At 34.3% G+C, this 26,520-nt stretch overlaps 1 protein-coding gene across 2 annotated transcripts in view; it reads left to right on the top strand.

Annotated features, from left to right (window-relative positions):
* PDGFC (platelet derived growth factor C) overlaps positions 1-26,520 on the top strand; it is a 210,341-nt gene that overhangs the window by 150,654 nt on the left and 33,167 nt on the right. For both annotated transcript variants that reach the window (XM_045552169.1, XM_045552170.1), the window contains exon 4: positions 5,019-5,199. In XM_045552169.1, coding sequence (XP_045408125.1) covers positions 5,019-5,199 — 181 coding nt within the window. The remainder of the gene's footprint in view (positions 1-5,018; positions 5,200-26,520) is intronic.

Genomic DNA, 26,520 nt, shown 5'->3' with positions numbered 1-26,520 from the left:
AGTAAATCCTTTAAATACTGATGTGGGCAATTGTGCATGTTGGAAATTAATACGCAGGAGCATATTGTAAGGATTACTGTGTCTCCAGAACAGTCACCTGGGCATGTGTAGATTTTTGAATTTAAGGATGATTGTGTTTTGTAATTTCACTTTTATGTGTCAAGATTGCTTAGTTTTATTATCTCCCTTTCACTGGGCTATGGCCTACAGATATGTTTTTCATCATTGTTTTCTCTCTTCTTTTCCCCTGGATGTTTGAGCTATGTTAAAGTATATCAATCCACCAGCTTCTGCTAGGAATCCCATATTCTGCAAATGGCCTTCTGTCAGGAAAAAGAAGAATCTCAAATTATTAGGGAAGATGACTGAATTGAATGCGTTATTATTTTTCCGGCCTGACTTTACATTCTCAAACAAGTTGAAAGGAAACATGGAATCAAGTGACTATACATGTATATTTATACACACACATATATGTATAAATAAAGTGACACTAATACATATATATATATATGTATATATATACACACATATATCTTTTTTTTTGGTATCTGAAGATGAGATATCAACAATGAGACCTGGGCATACTTTATAGGTAGATCAAACTTGAATATTATTTAAGTAAAAAGAAATGCTATTTGTATAAGCATATCCTTTAGCTAATGGAATTTACTATTTTAATTAAGAAGAAAAACTAAGCTTTAGTAAATAATAATTTCATTAATGCTTTTAAATTCCATAGACATCTTAACAATTATTGGGTATGATCGTAAAAATTAATGGTAGAATAATTGGATGAATTTTAGAATTATATTTTTTATGACACCCGTTCTGAAAAACATCTTGAAATGACTAATTTAATGTGAAACAATTAGTAGTATGTGCTAAGTTCTACTGTTTTATAGGCAAACAGCGTGACTTTTTTAGATGTTCATTTTATTTAAACTTCATGGAATGCAAAACTATAGAGTTTTTAAGCATTGTGATAAATGTGTGCACCAGACTTGCATGAGCATGTAAGAATGAATTGCCAGCTCTCTAGCTGCAAATTAAGAAAAATTTATAAAGATTAAGTTTACTTTATAAATGGTATAAAATTCAATAGGAAATCTTCATGAATAAGTAATAATGCACTCATCACTCTTCTCCTATTTACAGGACAGTCATTTTTGTATCAAGATGAAAATTAGATAAGTCCAAAGTTAAGACTTATTTGTTCTTTAATGAACTTAACATTTATAATGCACTTATTTCTGTGTGTGGTTAAAAATCCTTTTTAAATACCTTTAAAGAAATTGCAGATCAGATAAACACATAATGGAATTTCTTTTTCAACAGAAATTTAAAAATTATGTAAAGTAAAATAGCTATGTGAGTTGTTGATTTTAGCCTTCCTGAATAGGATATTCTTTTCTCTTAGAATGCTGTTATATTAGAAATATGTTATAGAGTTATCTTGAAAATAGTTTCGAGAAAATTTTTAACTGCCAAGCAGTTTATTGAAAATGACTTCATGATGGCCAAATCCAATGGACACTTTTTGGATCCTTCTTTGGCACTTGGCACTATTGGCCTCTTCTGCTTCTGGTGGAAATTCTCCCTTCTCTCTTACCTTAGCTTCTGTACCATGACTCAGGATGGCTTTCCTGTTGTTTCTCTGACTGCCCCTTCTCAGTATGCTTTTGTTAAAGGTCTTTTCTTTTGACCCACGCTTGAAATGTTATTGTTTCCTGGCATTCCTCAAATATGGGATGATTCTATGTCTATGTTACTCCCCTTGATAAAACCTCCAAGAGCTCTGCTTCCTAAGCACAAGGATGGCAAACTCAGATGCCTTCAGGAGCAGATAATGTAAATAAATGAAGAGATCTGGGTATTTTTAAAAAGCATAGAATGTAGACAGGGATTTTTTAAAAACAAGAAAGGACATACCTCATCTAAAGCTATTTCCACTTTGCCCCAGCCTCAGTTGGTATGAAGACCAAGTGTTCATTCCTTCACTCAGCAAATACTGATACAGGATTTACGATGTGCCTGGGATGTTTGTGCTAGGCATAAGACAATAAATTAAACAAAGGTACCTTCTCTCCTAGAACTGCCACCAATTCTGGAGATGAGCCCTCATGAAGTCACATGAAAGCTACTGATGTTTAGTATTTACAGATCTTCCAATTTATTTTAAGCCATAAACTCAGGTTTTCTGTGAAATGTCATTTTTTAAAATGTTGACTTCAATTTTTTCAAGAGACCTAGGGCCCATTAAAAATGTTTCCACCTATTTGCAACGTTGGCCTCCAAAATAATATTCTAATGTCTTACTCTGAAATACCAAGACCTTCTCACCTACATCTGTTTTTCCCACTTTGATCTCCATCTACTTTTTTGTTTTCCATCCTTCATTCACAATCGACCATGCCTAGCCCCTTTGTCATTCTGTTACGTCGTACATACTGTACTTCTCACCAGAATGCGATTCCATTTCCCTCCCCTTTCACCCTTGGTCAGTCAGTACTCAGACAGCCCTAATGTCAAGTCCTCTGTAAGCCAACCTTTATCTCACTGTGTAGAATTACTTTCTTTTCCAGTATTCCACAGTATTTCTTAGAGACTCTCGTAAGAGCACTTACCAGAGTGTTTTGTGGACCCAGAACCCAAAGAAGGTGTAGTTTCATATTTGTATGGTGAGACTCTAGCCCAGCAGTTTGCTCCAAGTCAGTGCTTCATAAATACTTGCAGAGGGAGTGGCGGGCGGCAACCCACATCAGATAGGCTTACCTCCCAAGCACAGAACAAACAGATACTCTGTGAATGGGAGCTTTGTTTCACTGTAGACAGTATTGATGTAAAAATTACCATCTGATAAAAATGATAATTATCAACTTTTGTACCACATATTGCTGAAATACCTACTTTGGTCTACTCTACTCCTCCCTCGCTCCCCCCACCTCTTCCCCATCCCCCGCACACATACACCAAAACTCCTGGCCGGGTTAGACTGGCTGGCTTAGGCACTGGTAATTTATAACCCTGGACTTGTCATATGATATAGCAAAAATATCTCCTCTTTGTATTTGGGTTTTCTTACTGACTGCTTTCAAACTCCCAAGGTTATGTTAAAAGGTAGGTGTCTGGGGGTGGGAGGGACGCAGGGCAGAGATGGGGACAAACTTTCTTGAGTGGCAGCTCTGTGCTGGCAGTGTTTCAGCCACTACGCATGATGTCCTGTCCTGTCTTGCTTAAAATATCCCTGTGAGTTAGGTAGCATTATCTTCAATTTACCAACAAGGAAAATGAGGCTAAAACAGCTTAAGTTATGTGACGTAAGAGAGTTTTGGACACTAGCTGTGGGGGACAATTTCTAAGTATAATTTTTTTCATTATATACTTTGGCCTTTTTCAACAAATTTTCATCTTCTGTAGATTTAATACTACATAAAATATATATATTTGGTTGTCTGGTAGCCAATGAATTTAGACTGTATTTTTTTAATCTATTAGTGGTTTTCAACCGTGTCAGACTTTCCTTTTAACAGAAGTTATGCCATGCCCTGTTTGGTATTCTGAAATGCATCTCATAGAAGGAATCATCTACGTATATGTGAAATTGTTTAGAAAATAAATATAATGGCCTGCATGTTATTTAAAGCTGAAATAAGAGCAAAGTAATTTACATGAAAATAGTGTATTTCAATATATAAATAAACAATAATAAATACACTAGAAAAATAAAAGGAAGTAGTCAGATATTTGCATCTTTTAGGTAGATTGATTATGAATGTGATAGCTATAAATATAGACTAATATGAATATGTTTAATTGTTTTAATTGTGCTGTAAATAATATAACTAGTATTTTTGTCTTGGTGACATGTTTCTCCAAAAGAGTGAGTAACTCTTGGCAAAGTTCTAAACAAAATATGGAAACTTCCCTCTATTTTATAGTTGGATTTCTTGAAAATTCATCTTAAACTAAAACAGTGTAAAACATGCATTTTTCTACATGAGATAATGTTAGGTTCTAGACTCTGGTAAATGGTAACAGAAATTTCACCTACATGAAATGTCCAGTGAAATATTTGACAGGCATGGGAGACATGGGGCAAATACTCATTTTCAGGACTTTCCACTGTTAAGTATTCCTGGACATTTCAGCAGTACCCTCCCGCCCCAATCATTGAGACAACGTAAAAATATTTCTGCAGATTTCTGAAACATTCTCTCCTGGGGCAATACTGCTCTCGATGAGTATCTCTGATCTAAACCTTCCAAACCATAGTTGGCATTTGTTCAAAGCAGATAATCATTTATTCCTTATATTTAAGATACTGTGTGTAGTGAAATGTAAGATAGAAATATATAAGAACTGGTTTCTTTCTTAAAAGGTCTCTATCTTCAAAGACCCACCTAAGAAGATGGGTCACTTGCATATATATGGCTAATGTTAAAAATATGTATGTATGCATCCAAAAGAGAAGGATGACAGTGAGCTGAGAACACCCAGGAAGGTCTCCCAGAGGCAGCAGAGTAGAACTTGGGGTGTGAAGGAAGTGGACGTAATGAGTGGCTCCAGGAAAGCTGGCCTCACAGCTGAGGAGAGGGAGCCAAGGAGCCCGACCAGGATGAGAGCATCACTCTCAGAAAGTAAGGGGCCCTAACAATACGAGTTAAGAGGGGAACAAGACTGTCACGTCCAAGTGGAAATTAAATTGAATAATTCATGAGTTGAATGTCAAATATGGTTGTTCCTTACAAAATATTTAGGATGGCTATTTACTGAATTTAGAATTTGTAAACAGCAAAACTGGAGAGCTTCAAATAGAAGACTCCTGTTTCTTCAATTGGGAGCTCATTTTCAGTTTTGTCTCTTCTATGGAATATTTAATTCTGTGTACCCAGGTAAATTTAGGATTAACTCATTGCTGTGGCCCACAGATTCATAACGTACACAGACATGGGATTTGGAATTGTCAAAATAACAGATGATGACCTCGTGTCTCTTTTCCCTTTGTCTGTCCACAGGTATGATTTTGTAGAAGTTGAGGAGCCCAGTGATGGAACTATACTAGGGCGCTGGTGTGGTTCTGGTGCTGTTCCGGGAAGACAGATTTCCAAAGGAAATCAAATCAGGATAAGATTTGTATCTGATGAATATTTCCCTTCTGAACCGGGGTTCTGCATCCACTACAACATTGTCGTGCCAGTAAGTACCTCTTTGAGATCCCCTTGTTTAGTTGAATGAGCTATTTCCTCCCCTTTAAAACATGAGAATCAAAAAACAAAAAACAAAAACATTTCCCTAGCTTGAATACCTTTTCCCCATAAATGTCACTGCATTTATCACAAATAATTTATGCCCTCATTGTAGATCATTAGCAATGTTAAATACCTTATCCATGTAATGGAATAAATTTGTTACAAGATTTATAAGATTATAGTACATTTCCCACACCCCAACTCACTGACTTGTATTTCAGTGTTGGTGGGAAGTTACACAGGGGTTTAAGAAAAATGGGAAAATTTGCAGTATTTATGACTCTTTTATCATTTAGGGATCACCACCAAAATTTGGATTCTATAATGTTTTTCTGAATTAATATACAGTTTGAACCATATTAAATAAAATATAATTTTATTTTAAATATAATTTTATTTTAAAATATAATTATATTTTAAATAAAATATAATTTTATTTTTCAAGCATTTTTGGTGACCCATTCTTATACTGTTTTTCACTTTGCTAAATGTTACTCTTACTTTAAAGATGTAAATTTTGAAGGTTACAGAATACTTTGGTATTCTTATTTCAAATTCATGTATAGATTTTGTAATGAATACACTGCAGACCTAGAAAGCCAGCACTATTAGAGATTAATACCGGTTTAACTAAATTCATCTTTGTATTGCATTACAAGTCCATGTTCTTATGTCCATGTCCATGTTCTCATCTTTCATTATTTTTTCCCATTAATGTGGCATCATTCCTTTCTGTATCCACCCACGAATAATTTTTTTGGATGTGTTTATAAATATATACTAACATTTTTCTTTTTATCTTTTCTTGGAGAAAAGCAAATTTACTAATTATTCTTTTTAAATCAATATATTAGTAAATTTAGTTATCTCTATTTTCCTACTTATCTTGATATTTCTCCTGCTTGAATATGAATGGCCCTTTGTGCCCCCAAAAAGGAGAATTTTTGAAATTCTCACTGGAATTTAAGAAATCTATTTTGTCTAATTATAATTGTTAGTTATATTTTAATTATATCGTTCTTATATTATGTGTATTACTACATGTGTATCTGTTTGTTGCATTACAACAAAAATATTGAAAACCTTTTTGCTATTTTTATCATATTCTGTTTATAATAGTAATTCAGAAGTTTTTACATAAATATGATGTCATCTAGTACTGCTTTTAAATATGATCAGTAATATTACAATTTTCAAAGCTATAAAAAGTGGATATTTTAAATGATTTTGACAGAAGATTTAGTAAATTCGTAGGCACACTGAGAATACAATGCAGATGTGGGTTGCATGCATTACAATGTATGCTTTTACTGGGTATAAAAATGCTGCACATAAGCCAACAATTCATGAGGCAAATTACAGAACATGGAATCAATACTTAACATTGTATATTATATTCATATTATATTGTTAAACAAACATTTCATTTCTTGATTGCTCGCATATCTGTGGAACACTATATAGGCAACTGATTAAATGAAAGAATTTTAAATGTTGGTTGAAAGTGTAGCTAAAAAGAAACAGCAAAATGCAGACAGAAGTTTGAAAGTGATTATTTAGTAATAGTGGAAACATTTATTGTGTATGATTAAATTATAGGCGACATCCCTAAAATATGTTATAAATTTATATTGTGAATCTTGATTAATTTTCTTATATATTAGTAAATCATTTAAGATATCCCTGTCTCTGTTCCATTCTGAGGCACTTTTTGCCAGTGTAGATACTATATTATTTTTTACTTTCCAAACCTTTCCTTAATTTAATAATATAATATTTTTAAAATGTAAATTCAATTCAATTTAATTTTATATACCAATGAAAAATATTAATAATAGATTCGGTTGTACATTTTTAAAAACAAAACCCTGCTAATTGGTAATACTTTGATATTGTCATTATTTTCTTGATTTAAGCCACTAAGAATCTATTTAACAAATTTTCACAGTATCTTGCTTCACAGAACTTGTGAGTTTACTTTATTTTTTCAAGCTAAGGTGGTCTTAGGAGCACTGACTTCACTTTCATCAAGTGATGTAGTCCACACTTTTAGTTTGGGTTTTAGTGTATCTAAGGTTCCTAAATATTTAAATATGGAATAATTACATTTTAGAATAAAACATACTAGTAGGTCTTCATGAGAATAAAAGTTTTATTCATCCCAAACCTGTATCAAAAATAAACTTTAAACTAAGGGGATTATTTGTATTTTAAATGAACTACTCTCTTCATATCATATTAATTTAAATATGTATAAGCAGCAATCTACTATCTGGCTGCAGAATAAAACATGACAGCTAAAATGTGTATAAGCCACCACTAAAGATTGTCACTTTATGATTTTATGACCCCATGAGTTATCTGGTTGTCTAACCCAAGGAGTTGTGTGGATTAAGTGAAATATGTACAGATAAAAACACAGTATATGTATTTACTATACATGCACATAGTATATGTATAGTATTTAGAGCACCTAACTTAGTTCTGAACACATAACAGTTTCTCAATAAATATTTGAGTGCCAAGTTGATCACACAGCTCATTCACAGCTTAACTCAGCAGAGGAGTCACTGACACTTGTATTATATACCTGTAGATGTGTGTGGGATTCATGAGTCTTGTGATGAGGTAAAGAACCACAGGATTTATTGAAAGTGACACCCCTCCTCTTGGCTGAGAAGGCCCTGCCACCTGGGTTTGACCTATGATCAGAGATGTACTGTGACTGAGACCAGATACTACATCTGAGAGACAGTAGGGCAAATGGGCATCACTGGTTCCATCATTAAAATTAAATTCAGTACACTTTCAAGTGGTTATTGAAATAGTTTGATAAATTGAAAATGGACGTTAGTGGCTGTTGTCAACTCTCCTGGCTTCTGCTGAGCCGTGCTCTATGTGGCTACTAAGATTGACCCGTCCGGGGCTGTGGATAAAGGCGGTATGTGGAGAAAAGGCAGAGGAGATGGCTATATTTAGGAAAGCAATAGGCCTTGGGCTGGAAGAAACAGGAGACCGTGAAGGTAGGATCATACATTGCCTAATAAGTGTAACTTGGTTTTAATTTTTAATATTGCTTTCTGGAGAAATTACAGATATATGAAGTTTACAATATCACACGCTTTGGTTCTTCCATGTTTAAATTTACTATGACAATTTACCTGTCATTTCTTCACCCATCTTTTGTCTTGGTTCCATATATCCATTTCTCCTTACTTACAGCCGCATTCATTCTACCCTTAATGAGTGCCTGCTGAAAGGCGAGATTTGATGAGTGAAAATTTGACAAGTGATTATGCTTTTAAGCCTTGCAGAATGTTTTGAATTATTAATATCATTGTATACTGCCAAATGACATCCCTTTCTTTATGCACCCCTCTCCCTTCCAACACTTACTAGCAGGGCAACAATGCATCAATCTTATCTGTGTATCAGATGAATGAAAGCCTAAAGGAAGAAAGTGTGCTTTTGGACAGCAGACTTAAAAGTTCTCGTGGCATTTGCTGAAGCGCAAATCCAAGCCCTTGGAACATCTCTGATCCCTTTTTTTTTTTTGCCCTTGATAAACTTCATATTAGCACACCCAGTTCCCCGAAGGCAGTGGTATCACTGATTGCAAACCTACTGCTGCAAAATGGGACCTTAGGGGCCCCTGATCACAATGATTTCTTAACTTTGTAATGATAAAAATAATATTAACCACTAGTCCTTAGTAGACTGTGAACTTCCTGCATTGAGATTTGTTGAGAATGCCCAGCACAATGCCAGACACATTGCAGAGGCTCATTAAGAGTTCATAGAAATTCAGCCACTTCCTCTTAGAGTACTCTAAAACCCACATGGAGCTATACTAACTTCTCATTACTATGCATTACCTTTGTTGCTGTCACACAATAGAGATGATTCATAACCTAAAAAACTGTAGAATCACAGTAATGGCACTAGGTATTCTCCTAGTCCTGATACTGTTTTACCAAGGATACATTCTTGCCTTACTTAAAAAGCTGCACTGGTTTCCCTTTTATTTGCGGTGTGCGTTGAGGGGGGATTAGTAGAATATCCACTGAAATTAAAGAAATTAGTGCATAATAAAGATTTTATAACCATCTGCATATAATCAGCCTTACCTGCTCTTTACAATCAACCCAATGAATATTTTCATATATTCATACTCAGGAAAAAAAAATTTAAGTGAGTTATGTCACATTTTTTCTAGGACAAGTTATAGAGAAAATGTATTTAAATTCAGCTTTTTTTTACAAGTAAAGAGGTAACACTGCAGCCTTCTTGCGAAGTATGAATGGATATTGGATTCTGGTCAACCTTTAAGACTCCTTGGTTCTGATTACCATGTGCCTTAGTGGAAGAGTTTTAATACATTAGCTAATCTTCTCATAAAGTTTTTGCCACATAGGTTGCCACTGAAAATTATGTTCACGTTTGTAAGATGATTTACTTGCTCTCTTTTTCCTTTAATTTATCAATAATAGAGCATATAGTTAAATAAAAGATGACTTATTATTTTGAATAAAGTGACGCTGATCTAATATTTAAAGATTTTGTATACATTTTATAAATATATCTTTTCCTTTGTTATGATTTCAGTATCATTTGCTTGATTCCCATGTCCCTTACAATAAGACATAAATAAAATTTATCTCTCCATTTGACTATTTTAAGTTGGTGTTACAGGCTGAGTTTTAAAAATAACTTTAGCATAAGATGTTTACCTGGAGTTATAGCTAGTTGTAGCTTTAAAAAAATAGTACTAGATTTGCCACATAAATTTAAAATTTTAGCATTTTAATGATATTGCAGAGAATTATTTATGGAAATATTATTTCCCAGTCATGCCCCATTAATAATGAAAAATAAATTTCATGCAGATTGATGCCAAATGATATGTTCAGCTTTTATGATTGTGCCTAAGGAGTTAATAATGTCTTTGATTTTTTTTCTTCTTGCTAAAAGAGAAAAAAAAGACCTAGTAGATTAGCAGTGAGAGATTGTTTGGGAAGAAATGAAGCAAAACTGAAATAAAACAGTGCAAGCTTGTTTCACTTGGAGGCCACACACAGTGAAAGCCCAGAACACATTTCAGCTCTCTTAGAAAGGAAAATTTCTTGTTTAATTTTGGAGTAATTTATAATAGATTATATATGTTTTTCCCTGTGTACTGTAGCATAAGCACCATTATTGAAAACGTTGAGAAAACTACCAAGGCTGAAAATGATATTGTTTCCTTCATTATCAAAAGAACTTATTAAAAGTTTTAATTCTCAGTTTTAAATGTAAAAAATACTGTATGTTTTTGTCAGAAAATTGCTTTAAAAACCATATTTTTAAATAACATATATAATTCAAAATCTGAATCTTTTTAGTTGTTTTAGTCTTAATATGTAGACCTATTTTTCTCGAGTGTAATGCTATTTGTAAATTATTTTTTAAAATTATTATGAGATTTGAGGATTTTCTTTTCTCCCTCCAGTCTGGTTAACATTATGAAAAATGTGTAAACAACCACTGATTTTTCTTAAATAGTTGTATTGAATTTTTAGAGTGCTTTAATCTAAGATTTCTGATCAAAAGGAATAAGATGATATTTACAATAATTTATTTACTCTTTTTTTCCATTTAATGAATCTATCAGTTTAGTTTAAGAGAAATAGATACTGTAGCTACCATAACAATTGACTTCATGGTTTTTTTTTCCTCTTTTCTTTGTTGCCTGAAAAAATGGGCAGGTGAGGGAGTGATGAATGAACTGAAGAACCCTTTAACTCACAACTATCCATGAAACTGATAGGTTCTTTTAAGTTGCTTCCGAATTTGTTCTATTATTTTTATGATTTTAAAAAATATAATCCATGACACTTGTTTGGATATTGAATATTTTTTTATTTTGGTTAGTAATATTACATCCAGAGATTAAATAATAACGTAGAAGAGTATGTAACTATTGTAGCCATATTATCCCCCCAACTCTGTTTTCCTTAGCAGTGATTTTGTAAATGACTTATCCAGAGTTCAGTCAGTGCACCGGCCAGCGTGCCCTGTACAAGGGTGTAGGGTTTCTAAAGGGAGGGGTTAGAAGGGCACTTGATGCCTGAGGTGCTATTAAGGAATGCATGACTGATTGCCAAAGTAGTTATTAATTATGCAGGATATGCAGAACAAAGCAGTGCCGTGAATATTGGAGTGAGAAAGAGATGGCAGGAGAGAGGATATAATTTTTTTTTATCCCTTCTGACTTACGGCAGTAGGTTATTTCACTGTTAATATCATGTGAAGAAAAGTCTTAACTGAAGGCCAAATTTGCTTTTATGTTCAGGTTAAGAAAAATTCCGACCAACTTTCAAACAAGGCTTCAAATTCATTGGTTCACTTTCTTACTTAGAGAAAAAGCAGCATGCCTGGAATAAAAATACTTAGAGCAATATCAGAACACCAGTCCTACAGCAAAACACATTAATGGCAGAAAGTACTCAAGATTTTAAAGTGTTATTTAATAAATCTTCATAATATATTACACTGCATTCCCCTAGCATTCCATGAAACTAGTTTTAATAAGTGAGCACAATCATTTGAAAACTTATTTCAAAATAAATTTTTGTTTGCATCAAGAAAGAATTAAGAGAAAATTTTGTTCTTAGAATTTTTTTATTTCAGGTATTGTGTATCTCTACTGTAGTCTGAAGCACTTGTTGAATGATTAGATTTTTATTCAAATATAGTAGGTACTTGTATATTTATGCAAGGAGTCTTGAGATTACAGTATTTTATTGCATCAAAGAAATTATACAGTTGCTGCAGAGACTAAACTCTTACTTGGCTGAGAGCTGTTTAATAGATTTTTCACTTCAACTTCTAGCCCATGGGCATAGTGTTCTCTTTCATAGGAAGATCAATGTCCCTGTTCCATTTCTACTGATTCCTTTTGTTTCAATTAATTCTTTGGTATCTAAGAAAGAGTTTCACAAATGATATGATTTGCAGTTGGAAAGAAAAAGGCAAACAGCACTACTATAGGAATGGTAAAAGGCAGACAGACCATTGTAAGTTGTTTTCTAAAGGGGTTATATTAATAAATAAAAGTTTAGACTAATTTAAAGCTTGAGATTTGATTGATTCATATTTATAACTAAAGCCATAAACATTTAGAAGCTTTCAGTTAATATGGCAACCTAAACATGATGGAGAAAATTGTTCCCTAGAAGTAAGTTTGGTACAAGTTAAAGTTACAGATTCAATTGTTTTTCTTCAGTATCCCCATCCATTTTCCCTGTAATTCTTTCAACAAACTTTTATTGAGGGATGTCTGATGAGATATTTTGTTGAGAAAATTTAAAAATGTATGTAATATTGTCCTTAGTCCCTGATAAAGTCTATCCTTTTGGAGAAAAAATATATATACCTATATAAATACAGTATGCAAATAAATATTATAAGTAGTTTGGAAAGATTTTGAGAAGGAAGATGGGATTATTGAGGGCAGAGGGATGGCATAACTCTTGGATTAAAGAAAAACAAAAGCAACAAACAAATAAAAATTCTAGGAGTTATCCAGTGTAAATTTGATCTCAAATATATTATAAAAATATTCCAAGAACTTATTAAAAATGCCTGTTATCACATGTCAGAGATCCTGATTCTCTTGGTCTGACGTGATTGCTCGGTTATCTGCATTTTCATCACACAAGCTTGGAGATTTGAATACAAGAAGTTTGCTACCGTGAATTTTGAGGTGGAAATTGTTCAAAACTATAATTTGATCAGAATGCAGTGAGTTTTACTACATGATTTTGGGAAAATATTTTTTATATGCAAACACGAATATTTTATGACACAAATTGGAAACTCTAGACATATATTTAATAACTAACAGACCCATGTGTTCTCTATTTTTCTGGGTTGTAAGGAGTGGGACTTTCCCAGAGAATAAGATGGCTGTATTTCAGTTTTTAGGACATGCATTTATTGTACCAACTTTTCTAAGCAATATATTAAAAACTATCAATTCTGTCAACTGTCAGTATCTGTTACCCAAGGAATTGTGATAGATTTTCCTCTGCCTTCTTTTGTGTTCAACACTAAACTTATTTGGTAATTCCCAGATAGCCTCTTTCCAGCAATGAGACACAATTCTAGAACAGATATTCATTCATTCCTCAATGTGGTAAGACATTGTTAGTAAAAGAGGACACTTCCAGCCTTCAAGAAATATTATTTCATTTTCTTCATACATTTTTTTACATTTAATTTTAATTTTTGTCAGAGTTAATCATGCATATGCAAATGTTTCTCTTATACTTGTTACAAAAATAGCAGCTCACACCACTTCCCCTGCCTAAACTCTTTTCCTGCCTGGTGTAGGCAAGCACTTCCAAGTCTTAACTAATCCTTTAAAATTTACCTCCACGACTTTATGTAACATGCTTTTGTTACTACTTCTTGATTCTTTGGTTTCATGAATTATCGACTGATGATGAATTATCTACTCTGGAAGATGAAGCTGTCACTGCCTGTCACCCTCCTGCCTTTACCACACACACAGACACTTCCCATCACCCCATCCTCTATCATATCCTAATTATATCAGATCCAAATGCATCATGTACAGGATGGTGTCCATGTAGTCATTTCTCACACCTGAGCCAGAAGTACACCATTACTACATTTCCCTTCCTGCCCTTTGTTGTTTTCCCTAGAGTTGTATTATTATTATTATGATTATTATTATTATTTTGGTTTGCTTAGCTTTTATACTCATCACTGACTCATCCCAGTACCATCCTTCCGATTGTGCAAATCTCCTCTCAATACAGTCAGACACATGAAGTTTTCTAATAATTTCATCTTCTTGAAGAACCTTTGCTGGAACAATCTGGCCTGGTCCAGTTGGGACTGGTTGCCCTTTGGAACAGCCGCACAACTGTCATCCTTGCCATCTCCCTCTGCATTTATCCTGAGTATTCCTTTGGCCATTTTCTGGCATTAGATCCTCATTGCTGCATCTTTTGTCTTCCTCTCTCTTAGTTCACTTCTTTGTTTGGGAAGAGAATAAAGCCTCTATGAATATGCTGAGAAAATGGAGCATCAGAGATAAAATGTTTGCAACCTTGCATAACTAGAAATGCATCTACTTAACCCTCAAATTTAATTGAATACTTGACTAAGTCAAGAATCCAAATTGGTCACTTAAAAGTGGATTGGACATCCTGTGCAGTGGATGGGCTCACCAACAATGGTCTTTACTGTACTGTGAGCTCATTTAGTAAGCTCCTGGAAAACACCCCAATTTCCCTAGTCTCTTTTCTGGGAGTATAAATCCTGGTTGCCAGTTCTCTGAAGGGGAAGCTGAGCGGATTAACACTGAGAATCTCAGCATTAAATATAAAATTTCTACTCTACCTCCTCCATTCCTCCAACTCTGCATGGGTTTCCCAGTCCAGAAATCCTCAATTTTATTCTGTTGAGAGAACAAATCTGGACAGGGAATAAGTCAGTCTTATGCAAAGAGGGGAAACAGATTTGGGGTGTCTGACAGTTTTGTTAACAATTTTTCAGCCAGTCCTCATGTTTTTAGCTCCACTGTCATTCCCATTTCCATAGATACCTAGGGATGCCACCGAATCCCAGAGCTTTTTGATTGTCATTTCATATGTGTCAGATTGCTGCTTCTGTGCCCTCTGCCAAACTTTGTAAAAACCACCAATCCAAAGACCACACATCCACCTGCTTTTCAGTTTCCAAAATTTTATTGCTCTTGGCTCCTTTCTGATTTTCTTTGTCCTTGGGGGATTTATACATTTTAAAAATACCTTTAGAATCAATAATTTCAGGAGAGAACAGGGACAAAATCGCCATCATTAAATTCTTTTTTCTTTATTCATGGAATTCATATATTGATGTTCTTATTATAGATTAACTTTATATTTGATTAACAAAATATTTAAAGCTCTGCACAAGTATATTGAGGACATAGCATGTGCCAGGTGCTGTGCTCTATATACAGCTCTCAAGGAACAATTCTTCATTGTCCTCCCAAGCCTGATAAAATAAATCCCCAATAGAAGATACTTTGCATGATTATGCTAACATTATGTTTACTTTTTTAATGTTAGAAAGGCATAGATAAGGATTGATGCTGATTAGCTATTTAACATATATTGAACTTTGTTTTAACATTACTGTAAAGTCTAGTGGATACCAGCCATGCTTCAGTCATGATACTTTGTGTCACCAAAGGACTCATCGTATGATCTGTACATTTGAGAAAATGCTCTCCTTATAGTCAACAATTATTTGTTTATTACAATAATGCTATTAATGTATTTGAATGCTTTGAACATTAAAACTGTAGCTTTAAAATTTTTACGTATCTCTTTAATTAAGATGACATACTTGTTATGATCTTATATTTTTACATCTTCTGTCCATTTTTACATCTTCTGATAGTCTTGGAACAAAACTAAAAGATAAGTGTGATTAGTGTTATATGCTTCTGAAGGGGTTAATTTTGAAAGGCATGGATATTCTAAGCTCTTGAAAAGGAAGTGATTAATGGTATCAATTTGAAAATAGTTGAGTCATGCAGAAGAGAATGAACATAGGTTGAAATAAGTGCTGGGCCTTACAATGGGTGCTTTTATATCATTTAATTCTCATAATGCAATATTATTACCATTTTGCAGATTAATATTCAGAACGGTCTATATATATATATGTCAGGTTTCAGTCTGAAATGTTGGTTCTTGGTGCATCCATGGCCAAAGAATGACCAGACTCACCAAAGTAAGGCAAGCGTGAAAATGAGGTTTGTTGAGGAGGGAAAGACAGGATTATAGGGTGAAGAGCAAGATATAGGTTTACAAAGTGCATGCACCACAAATGATGACTGGACCTATTGTTGCAGTAAAGGGAGAGCAAAAGGAAGAGCACAAAAAGGATTTGGTTATGGTCTCAGTTTTGTTTAATGGTGCCCAGACTGGGACCTCCCTGTGGCTCAGATGTCACCATGGAAACGCTTTGATTGGACAGTTGGGAGTTGCATGATCTGAATCTTACTACACATGTTGGTTGTTCTAGGTCAATTTCTGGACTCTGTGTTCCCTATGCTACTTAGGCTGTAGGCTAGAGAGTCCTCTGCATTCTTTTGCAGTTGGCGCACTAAGTTCTGATTGGCAGATTTGTAGGGTGTCCCCTCCTCCCTCAACTATAGCAATAGCTCATGGCAGGACTAGGGTGGGGCAGAACCAAGAAGAGGGCCTGGGGCCCACCCTTGTCCTTCTTCCCAGGTGGGGCAATGGCACCAAGGCAAAGCGCCCACTTTTATCCCTAGGAGACCTGGAATTCCTTGCTAACTACCTAACATAGAGAGTGAGGATATAAATTAGGGTTTCCCAATTTTTGTTAAAGCCAAGCTGCCTCTAGACTGGTTTGGGAAATATGAGAAAGGTTATTGAGAGAGGAACAGCAAACTTAAGTTCCCCCTCACCATTTTTGTTTTCCTATTAAAACACTGACCTACTATTTCTATTGGTTACTATGCCATGGGTACTGTGAAAATTTTAAGAAAATGGTGAACTAAATTTGAATTTACCTATTAGTTTTTTGTTGTTGTTATTGTTTTTTAGTAAATGACAATGATGGTAAATGTTGAGGGTTAAATTGTACTGTCTCCACACACTTACCTTTAAAATGCACAGAAGACATAAGCTTTTTTAAAAATCTCCTTTAGTGTAAAAAAATGTGCAGATTCAGTCAATATTTTCTTTATCAGTCAAATTTTATCACTATTAAAAAAAAATTACCCAGTTCTTCGATGTGAATATCCTAGCAATCTTATTAGTGCCATATTTTTCAGAATTGTGTTATCAAGGAAACTCCGAAAGTTAAAATTTATACCAAGAAATAAGAGAGTAAAATTGGAAAGCAAGTATATCTAGTGAACAGGAAGTCTCCTATTAAACACCTACTGAATGTGCCTGTCATTCTGGAATGCAAAAGGCTAAGCATTTTTACTTTGAAATTATGCAATCTGTGCACAATCAGTTTGACATAGAATAGGCACTCAATAAATATTTAGAACAAATGGGAGAGAAAACACAAATCTAAGGACCGATGTATGTGTGGAAATTGCATTTTGCAGCTGTTTGCAAGGTGGCTACCTGTAGGAAACCAAAAGCCTCAGAAAACTGAGGGAGGAAATTCCAGGCTGTCTTTGTGTCATGGCCCCAGGGCAAAGGTCCTGTCTCTGCATAGGTGTTACCACTTTAGTTAAGTCAGGTTTTGTTCAAGTGTGAATAAAAGCCATTATGGAAATACCTGGCTTGTACCTTCCCCTGTGTTTCTTCACTACAAGTAATTATTCAGCAGAGATCAAGGCTGTCATCTGTTGCCTTAAATGGCTGTATGAATTATCTTAAGTACTTCCAAAGCAGGTTGCTTAAGAAAGCAAAGGTTTATACTAAAAACATTTTTTTTTAAATGGAGGAATAGTAGAAAAGGTATGGAAGGTGGCTATTTAAGACTCTAAAATAAAATCTGAGATAGGAATTGAAAATAAATGTGGAAACTGTGCTTTTAAATGTTTATATCATTTCTAAAGAGGAAATGCCTTTTTCCAGTGGAATAACATTCTGATAGAGTTATATTTAATAACGGAACTTTTCTGCTGGGTATAAGTTAATGAAACAGCATTAAGTGTAATGCGTTGTTTTAGAGCAAGAAATATGCAAGATACTGAAGTGTTACAGAGACACAGAGACACTGCATGCCAAAACTTGACTTCCAATACCTGAGTGACACATCCTTTGGATGAGATTCTTTAGAAGTCATCTCAAACATCTGACACAAATATTTTCCTTTCCTTTTGGAATATGATGAGTGATGTTGTTCTGTATCCTAATCCCATTACTGATAAAAGTAATTCAGAGAACTCCCAAGTCTATCCAGGCATACAGTGTTTTGTTTTGTTTTGTTTTGAAGTCAGGGGGATCCCTTTTAGACTTGGTCTTCTGCAGATTACTGACTTATCTCTGAATTTGGTGTTTACATGCCACTTAGTCACCTTTTGGAACTCCAAAAAAAAAGTTTAGTATTTTATGACTAAATGTCAAGAGGGTTACAGTCGACTTAAGTTTGTAGTTGTAACAATACTGTTGGGGAAGGTGCACATTATAAATGCATATTTAAGTTGGTTTCCATTCCCAGGTTATGTTGTCTCTTCCAGTAGAATTCTGATTATATAATAGAGGCTCACTTGCCATTCAGTATTTCCTCTGGCTTGCCACAGTCTCTATTTGGCATTAAGATCATGCCACAATTTCGTGTTACTGAACAAATTAAGGGACTTAACTCTTTAACACATCATGTGGTCTTTGGTGTGATCTTAGACCTTTCTGTTGTGGTGCCCTTTGCATCTGATTTTTACTTCTGTTAAATTAAGGGTAGTCTAAAGCTGCCTCCTTAAATATTTTAAGTTTTGGCCTAAAGGTTTCTGCTTACAGAGTGAGCTGTAACCTAACTGGATGTGGAAACAAACTGTAACCTACTATAATAACAAGTTAGCTGAGTCTCAGCCAATCACAACAACCATACTTCAACCACTCACAGGCGGCAAACTCTTTAAATTGTGTTCAAATGAGGCAAACCTGTAGGTGTAACCCATCCGGCTGTTTCTATACCTCACTTCCTTTTTCTGTATGTCGCTTTCTATTTTCTGTCCTTAAGTCCCCTCTGACCACAGGGCAGCACTGGCGCTGCTCTGGACCGGTTCCGTTTGGGGGGCTGCCCAATTCACACGTGGTTCTTTGCTCCATTAAACTCATTTAAATTTAATTTGTCAAAAGTTTTTATTTTAATAATTCCTTATTTATCTTGTGAGGTTGTGGTAGGATATGATTTTGCTTAAGGTAAGTAAGCATTCATTTGACTTAGAGACGTATGTAATTTTATATTTTAACTATAACTTTGTATGAAGGCGATTAAAAAAAAACCACCTATCCATATAAATAATGATAGTACCCATTTCTTGAAGACTTACTATTGTATTGAGTTCTTGCTGTAAGTCATGTCATTTAGTCTTTATAATAACTGCATGAAAAATCATCCCCATTTGACCTAGGAGGAAGTATGCTCAGAGAGAGAATGCTGCTTGGCTAAGGACCAGAGCACATCAATGGGAAAAATTATAGTAAAACCCATCTTTTCAACCATAGTACAGTATCTCCCAATATCTTTGCTCAATTAGAAGGAACTTTTTAAATATTTTATTTTGAGCTAATTGTATATTGACACATTCATAAGAAATAATATGGAAGAGATCCTATATACTCTTTACCTAATTTTCCCCAATGGTAACATTTTGAATGAGTGTAATATCACCACCTGGAAACTGACATTGATACAATCCACCCATCTCAATAAGAAATTTTGAGTAAATAAAAATTCAAAACACCACAGGAAGTGTTAAGTAAAAGTATTATATGAAAAGACTTTCCTAAATAAGAGTTTAAAAGATGTTTGATTAGTGCATAGTTTTAAAAATGGTCAAATAACAAGTGAGAGCGTATATTTTTGTATCACAAAAGGGCTGTAGAATATTAACTTAGATCAGGAGGGAAACTTTTGTTCTGAACTAGGTGATTTCATAATCTTCCTCATCTAAAATTCTGTAGTGTGGTGCAGAATCATTATTGCAGCTTAGAGTAGAACATCTATCACAGATTAAAGATTACAAAATCAAAAATAATACCACAAATCACCCCTTTTGATGTGGGATTCAAAGTAAATGTGTGAAACATAAATAGTCGCTATAAATAAATCCATGAATAAGGCTTTGCTGCTTCCAAGACAAAGATTAATGAAGTTTCAGGATGCTAAGAGCTAAAGATATAATCTATAGCTTTAAACTGATGTCAAGATTCAGAACTGATAACTTAAAAAGTCCTTCATATCTCTAAGATAGATTGATGATTTTAGTGCTACTAAATCTCTTCTCATGCAAAATTTATATAATTCAGTTCCAACAGGTATCTTATGTGGTAGTATTTACATATTAAATTTAACTGTGTAATATGTAAAAGTTAAACCATTTTCAAAACAAAGGACAGTAATGCGTGATATTTGCAAATTATTTCTTAATTTTAGAATTCAGTGGAAGCCTGCTCTTGAACACTTCTGGGGTTGATAGCTGCCCCATTACTTAACTTGAGTGGTTCAGGTGAAGAAGCATAAAAATGATACACATATTTGTAAACATTTAAGTTTGATTTCAGCATTTTTTGCTTAGGGCCAGGACCTTTTTTTTTTTTTTAAGTAGAGATTTGCTGATTGAGGTTTTGTTGTATTTCTTCCAAAAATTACAGCCATAGTGCCTCTATTATAACTTTCAGTTTGGGTTTCTTTAAGTAAAAATGAGAACTCAAAGACACCTTTGAAAGCAATATAAGTGCAGAATTCAGCTGAGATTTTGTGAGGTTTTTCCCTTCTATAATTTACAATTATCTCTCTTATACCTGATTTAACAGTAATTTTTTATAACAACTCATTTTATATGGACTCTTTCCCAAGCATTCATCTTAAGTTTTCCAAGAGGCAACAACTCTTATTTGATTAGGTTACATAATATTTAAATAACAATCACAAGAACAGGTACTACTGGTATAAATACTTTGGGTAACAAATACAGCTGTCTTTTGGTGAGCATAACATTCAATTGGAAGAAGCAGAAGGGATGTTGACAGCTGGTAGCGCTCAGTGAGTTATGGGTATCATCCATTAGTATGCTTTGAAAGCACAGGGAAGGTGGTAAAGCCAGGTCAATTAAGATAATGACTGTGCCTCTTGTGCTTAGTTTGGTTTCCGGCCTGATAACTGCATGATGTATCCTTGGAAAAGTGTAAAGTAAATGCATGTTGTCAATAGAAAGATAATTGGTGACTGTGTCCTTGTATGTGTATCAAAGTAGCTAATAATTTGCCTGGCAAATATAGACATTTAATACATTTTTGCTCTCTTCCATAATGTTTCCTGTGATTAAGCTTCATTATTTTTCAAGCTGCAGATAATAACATGGGTACCTGGAGGCTACTTGGAGTTGGAAGGATGAGTTTTCTACTAGTATGATATCCTTTATGTAGAACTCCAGATGAGGATGTATAAATAGATATTTTTATCTTATTAATAAAAAGCAAAGGGCTTATGAAAAATATTAGATATTCACCAAAGTAAAGAAAGAGCAGCTTCCATTCCTCCCTCCTTCCCTTTCCCCTTCTCTTTTATTCCTTTCCTCCCTTCCTCCCTCCCTACCTTCCTTCCTTTCTTTTTTCTTTCCTTCCTTCCTTCCTTTCTTTTTTCTTTCCTTCCTTCCTTCCTTCATCCCTTTCCTTTCTTTTTTATTTCTTTCTTTCCTTTCCCTAAATGCTCCCTTATCTCAGGCTACTTCTTGCCTTGTGTTATTTTGAAAATTAAAATTTCAAAATTTTGTCTATACTTCACCAACCTAAGCCTTCTTTAGGAAAATGCCAAGCTTTCTTTTTTTTTTTTTTTTAACTCTTCCCTAAGTTAAAACAACTCCTTAGTTCAACTCATATATACTGCTTTCTAATATATACCATGCTCTTCTAAGGTAGGGTACGCTGTGGTTTAAGGAAGAAGGGCAGTTGAATGTGTAAGCTGTAGGCAGCTAAGCTGCTTCCGCCTTCCCATTGTGTGAGCAACCCCAGGGCTATGAACAGATCAAGCTGAAGAAACACAATTTAAAGTAAGCTCAGCTTTATTTTCCTTACAAGCTACCATAATCCGCACATAAAGCACAGTTATGGATGCTTGGATATAAGAGTTGTACATACAAATTACATCATCCATATTAACAACAGTACTTATTTCTCTGAGCCCCTGAGTGTTGGTTACTAAGGTGTCAGTAGCTCCTCTGTTACTGACCTTGACTAAGATTCTTCACTGGGTCCTCACTGCAAAGGCATTCTGTTCTTGTGGCCTTGAGTGCTTCAAGATCTGGCTCGAATTCCCATCCTACCACAAATCTACCTATATAACCCTGGGTGAGTTTTCCCACCCACAAAATATGAAGAACAAAAATATTTGCCGTATATTGTTGTTGTGAGGATTAAATATCAAATGCTTAGCTCAGTGTTTGGCATGCAGTAGTCAACAAGTATGTGTTACCTTTATTTTAAGGTCAGGTTTGCTGACATGTTCTGATTCCAACCCTCTGTACCCCTTATTGGTATTAATTTTTTTTTTTTTTTTTGCCAAGACCCTACCATAAGGAAATATTTTAAAGTGGGATCATGTTTACACACACACACACACACACACACACACACACACACGATAGCATTTTAAAATGTTATAGATACATATATGTGCACATGTGCATTTTGAAATGATACTTAATATGAAATCATTGTTTTCTTTTACCTTTTAATTTTTAAAGAATGCTGGTCACAAGGCATTAAATTGATTTCACAACCCTACTTAAGTTTGAAACTTGAGTTTAAAAAGTCTAACTTAGATTGTAAACAATATATCATTTGTACATGAAAGAGTGTGCTCTTTGGCTGCTTTATTTGCCTTTCTGGAAAACTACCACATTATGCAAAAATGTGTAAAAATTTATTCTTACAATCCTCAAAATTTATATTAAAAAATACTTTCCATTATATCCCACTAAACCTAAAATGGATTTTAGAAAATCTAGATTGAACATCTTCCATCAGTGCCTGCTCAAAATTTATATTCCTTTTAGGACTTATCCTTAATGATTGCTTTTCAGAATTTTACTATTACTTTAATGATGATAGGTGCTATTTATTGAATGTCTACTTGTACTCTATGATATTAAAATAGCTTGTTACAGTGATACACTGTTGGTTTAGTTTGCTTCCCCACTTAGCATTTGAAGAACTCATCAATCTTTTAGTACAAGAATTTAGGGTTCAATTAGTGGTTTCTGAGTCAACAATCCTGGTCCATCTGTCCCGTATAACTGTTTGGTGCCAGTGATGATAGCAGAGATGAAAGAGGATTTCCCACATGCCTACAAGCTATCTTTAAGTTTTCAGGGAAACCAAAGAAGAGGTGAGAGCTATGACTTATGAATAGCCATCACATGGTAGTGCTTATAAAATGTGGGGATATGAAATTTGTTCTCTGTGCTTTCACCTGGTATAATTTGAAACACAGATTAAAGGTTTTGGAAACCACAGTTATTCATTGTTTAGACAGGTCTGTAGACTTCCTGAACTAGGCACACTACATGGATTTGGCCTTTAGTGGTATTTACTCTTTGTATATTAATAGCATTTCTGCCTGAAGATAATGCATTTTTGGTAGAAGTAACTTGTAGTTCAGTTGAGACATTTTGCTGGTGCGATGCTAGAGTTTCAAAACGTTTCTCTGCTCTTTTGTTTTCTGATCATGACGTTTTTGTTTTTAAAAACATGCTCTCTGATTTTTCATGGAATGTGACTTTTAGATTTTTAACTCAATTCCAGATTGGCTCCAGTGTCCACTAATACACTGCTGGTTTGATTCATGTTATGAATAAGTTATATTGATGAGATTATATTATTATTTTCCTTCATATATTTTGATGCTAGCTTCAGTGATATCTGCATTTTTAATATTTTATTCAAATTGTAAATCATATAGATATTAGTATTTGTTTAATCACTTGCCTAGCCATCTACCCATCCCCAATGCTATACTTTAGAGAACATTAAGAATTTCAGTTTCTTGATCATATTCATGTTAAGCATAGTCAAAGATGTGAGGTCTTTTCCTTGGACCCTTGAGACTGGAGAGAGAATTTTTACAGATGTTAACCATGGTGAAACTGTTTTTCAAATGTCTCTTTTGATCTCTATGAATAATAAACGGGAAGATTTCATTAGGTATATCAAAGTTTCCAGGCTTTCCCCAAATATATTTGAAAGTTCATGGCCAAGTGGAGATTAGGCTTCCAGGCCTATCCTAGGCAGGGTGTTAACACTGTTGCTACCACACCCTTATGTATTACTCAACAAGGATGTGCTTTTAATATGCTATAAGACTTAGCTAGTATTGCATCTGTGTAAGGTTACCACTAGTAAGATGATATTTTATTCCTTTTAGAGCAATTTCACTGGGGTATATGTAATTCTAACTAATTAAAGCTAGATAATTAACATATAGAAAGTGAAATAAATATACAGAATTTTGTTTTAAGACATGCACCTTGTATAACATCTGTGTTTGCTCTGCTTTGCATTTCCAGATTTTCCCCCAGTTGACATGTAAATCAATTCGTTGGAATTCAAGCATTATTTTAAATAACCATTCATTATTAGGTCATCTTGGAACATTCTTTACATTATTTCCTCTGTTTTGGTTCTTAATTTCCTAAAGGTATTGTTACTATATGCTAAATTAAAACATAATTTATTTTTGAGGCCTCTTAGCCTGAATGTTTTGAGGCATGTAAAACTCAACCCAGTCATTTCTGAATTTCCAAATTACTAATAAATGCATGATAAATTGACCATAAACAATAATAATTATACTCTTGCAGGAATGATGGCAATCCATCTAAATGTCTTGAGATCAGAGACTATTTTACTCACTACTGTATTTTCTTCTTTTTTTTATTTCAAAGTATTATGGGGGTACAAATGTTTTCAGTTACATGGATCACTTTTGTAATGCTTGAGTCAGAGTTAAAAGTGTGCCACCCAGATAGTGTTCATTGTTACCCATTAGGTAGGTTTTCATCCATCCCCTCCTCCCCCCTCCCTCCTGCTTGATTTCCCTTTAGGTTTACGTCCCTCTATGCATATGTGTGCTCATCAGTTAGTTCCAATTTAATAGTGAGTACATGTGGTGTTTGTTTTTCCATTCTTTAGATACTTCACTTAGGATAATGGTCTCCAGTTCCATGCAAATTGTTGCAACTGTTGTATTGTTATTTCATTTCATTTCATAGTACTGTATTTTCATTTTATTTCATTACATGGAGTACATAGTCTGTAGTAAGTACTCCAGAATTTTAAGTGAATGAATGAATGATAGATCCATCTTTATGGGTACTCTGGTGGCAAAGAGAAATGTTCCCGTGACAGCCAACAGCATAAGGTCCTTAAGTAGCACTGGCTGGGAAAATGCCAGCCTTTGCATTATGCTGTGGTAAACCAAATTCCTAAAGCCCAAAGCCTGAGAGAAGCAGCCCTTAGCTCAATACAAGTGTTGGTCCTAGGACAAACGGTTGGCTATTTGCCTGAGAAGTCATTGGCACCTTCAAGATGCACCATTGATGCTTATGTAGGATGTAAAATTTAAAAGTGAGACAGCAAGAAGATTCAGGTCATATGAAGAAATGAAAAATGTCCAAGTTCTCACCCTGTGCCTCAAGAGGAAGTTAATTTATTGGATTACCCAATTCTCAGCGTGACATCATAATAGCTATACCTAAGTTTATACTACCATGCCTTTCAAATTACAGAATACTTTTTACATGCATTAACTTGTTTAATGGGTACTTATGATGAAAACAATTTTGATAAATAATTGGTATAAATTGATATTTACATCTTGAAGTATTTTTATTTAGAAAATCTGGGATGGGTAGAATTTGCAATAGACATAGCAATGGATCTTGGTGGCTAATTTGGGGGGAGATTGTCTTTGGATCTTTAATATTGAAATATTATTCTATCCAAATTCATAGAGTTTCATGAAATTATTTTTGCATACCATGATCTGATTCACAATCCCTTTACCTCCCAAACAAAATGGCTTTGTCACTACGGCACAAAATTTGTGAATTCATTGTCTCTTAGTTCCTGAGGCCAGTCCATTTTTAACCAGTATTGTTTTTTAGAAATTTCTTTCCTGTATTAAGCAAAAATCTTTCTTTTAACTCCTTCTTACTGGTCCTAATCTTTCATTTGATATTATATGAGTAATATTACAACCTTTCCCATTATCAATAATGCATAATTGCTTATTACCTCGTAAAATGTATTTATGCACATTATTTTGTTTGAACTTCAAAACAAGCTGTAAATTAGATAGCTTATGCATTATTATTTTTGTCTTACAGGTTAATACTCTAAAACACAGAGAAAATATGTAATTTGCCAGTGATCACACCCACAAATGATAAACAGTGAATCCAGGGTCCTTGCCCAGGTCTTCTTATTCTTAATTCCATGTTCTTTCCGTGATACTGTGTTGCCTCAAAGTACCCTTTCTGATTTTCAGTGAC

The sequence above is a fragment of the Lemur catta genome, chromosome 5, assembly GCF_020740605.2.
Source record: "Lemur catta isolate mLemCat1 chromosome 5, mLemCat1.pri, whole genome shotgun sequence".
Classification (NCBI taxonomy): Eukaryota; Metazoa; Chordata; class Mammalia; order Primates; family Lemuridae; genus Lemur; species Lemur catta.
This window is presented reverse-complemented; position numbering and strand designations above follow the sequence as displayed.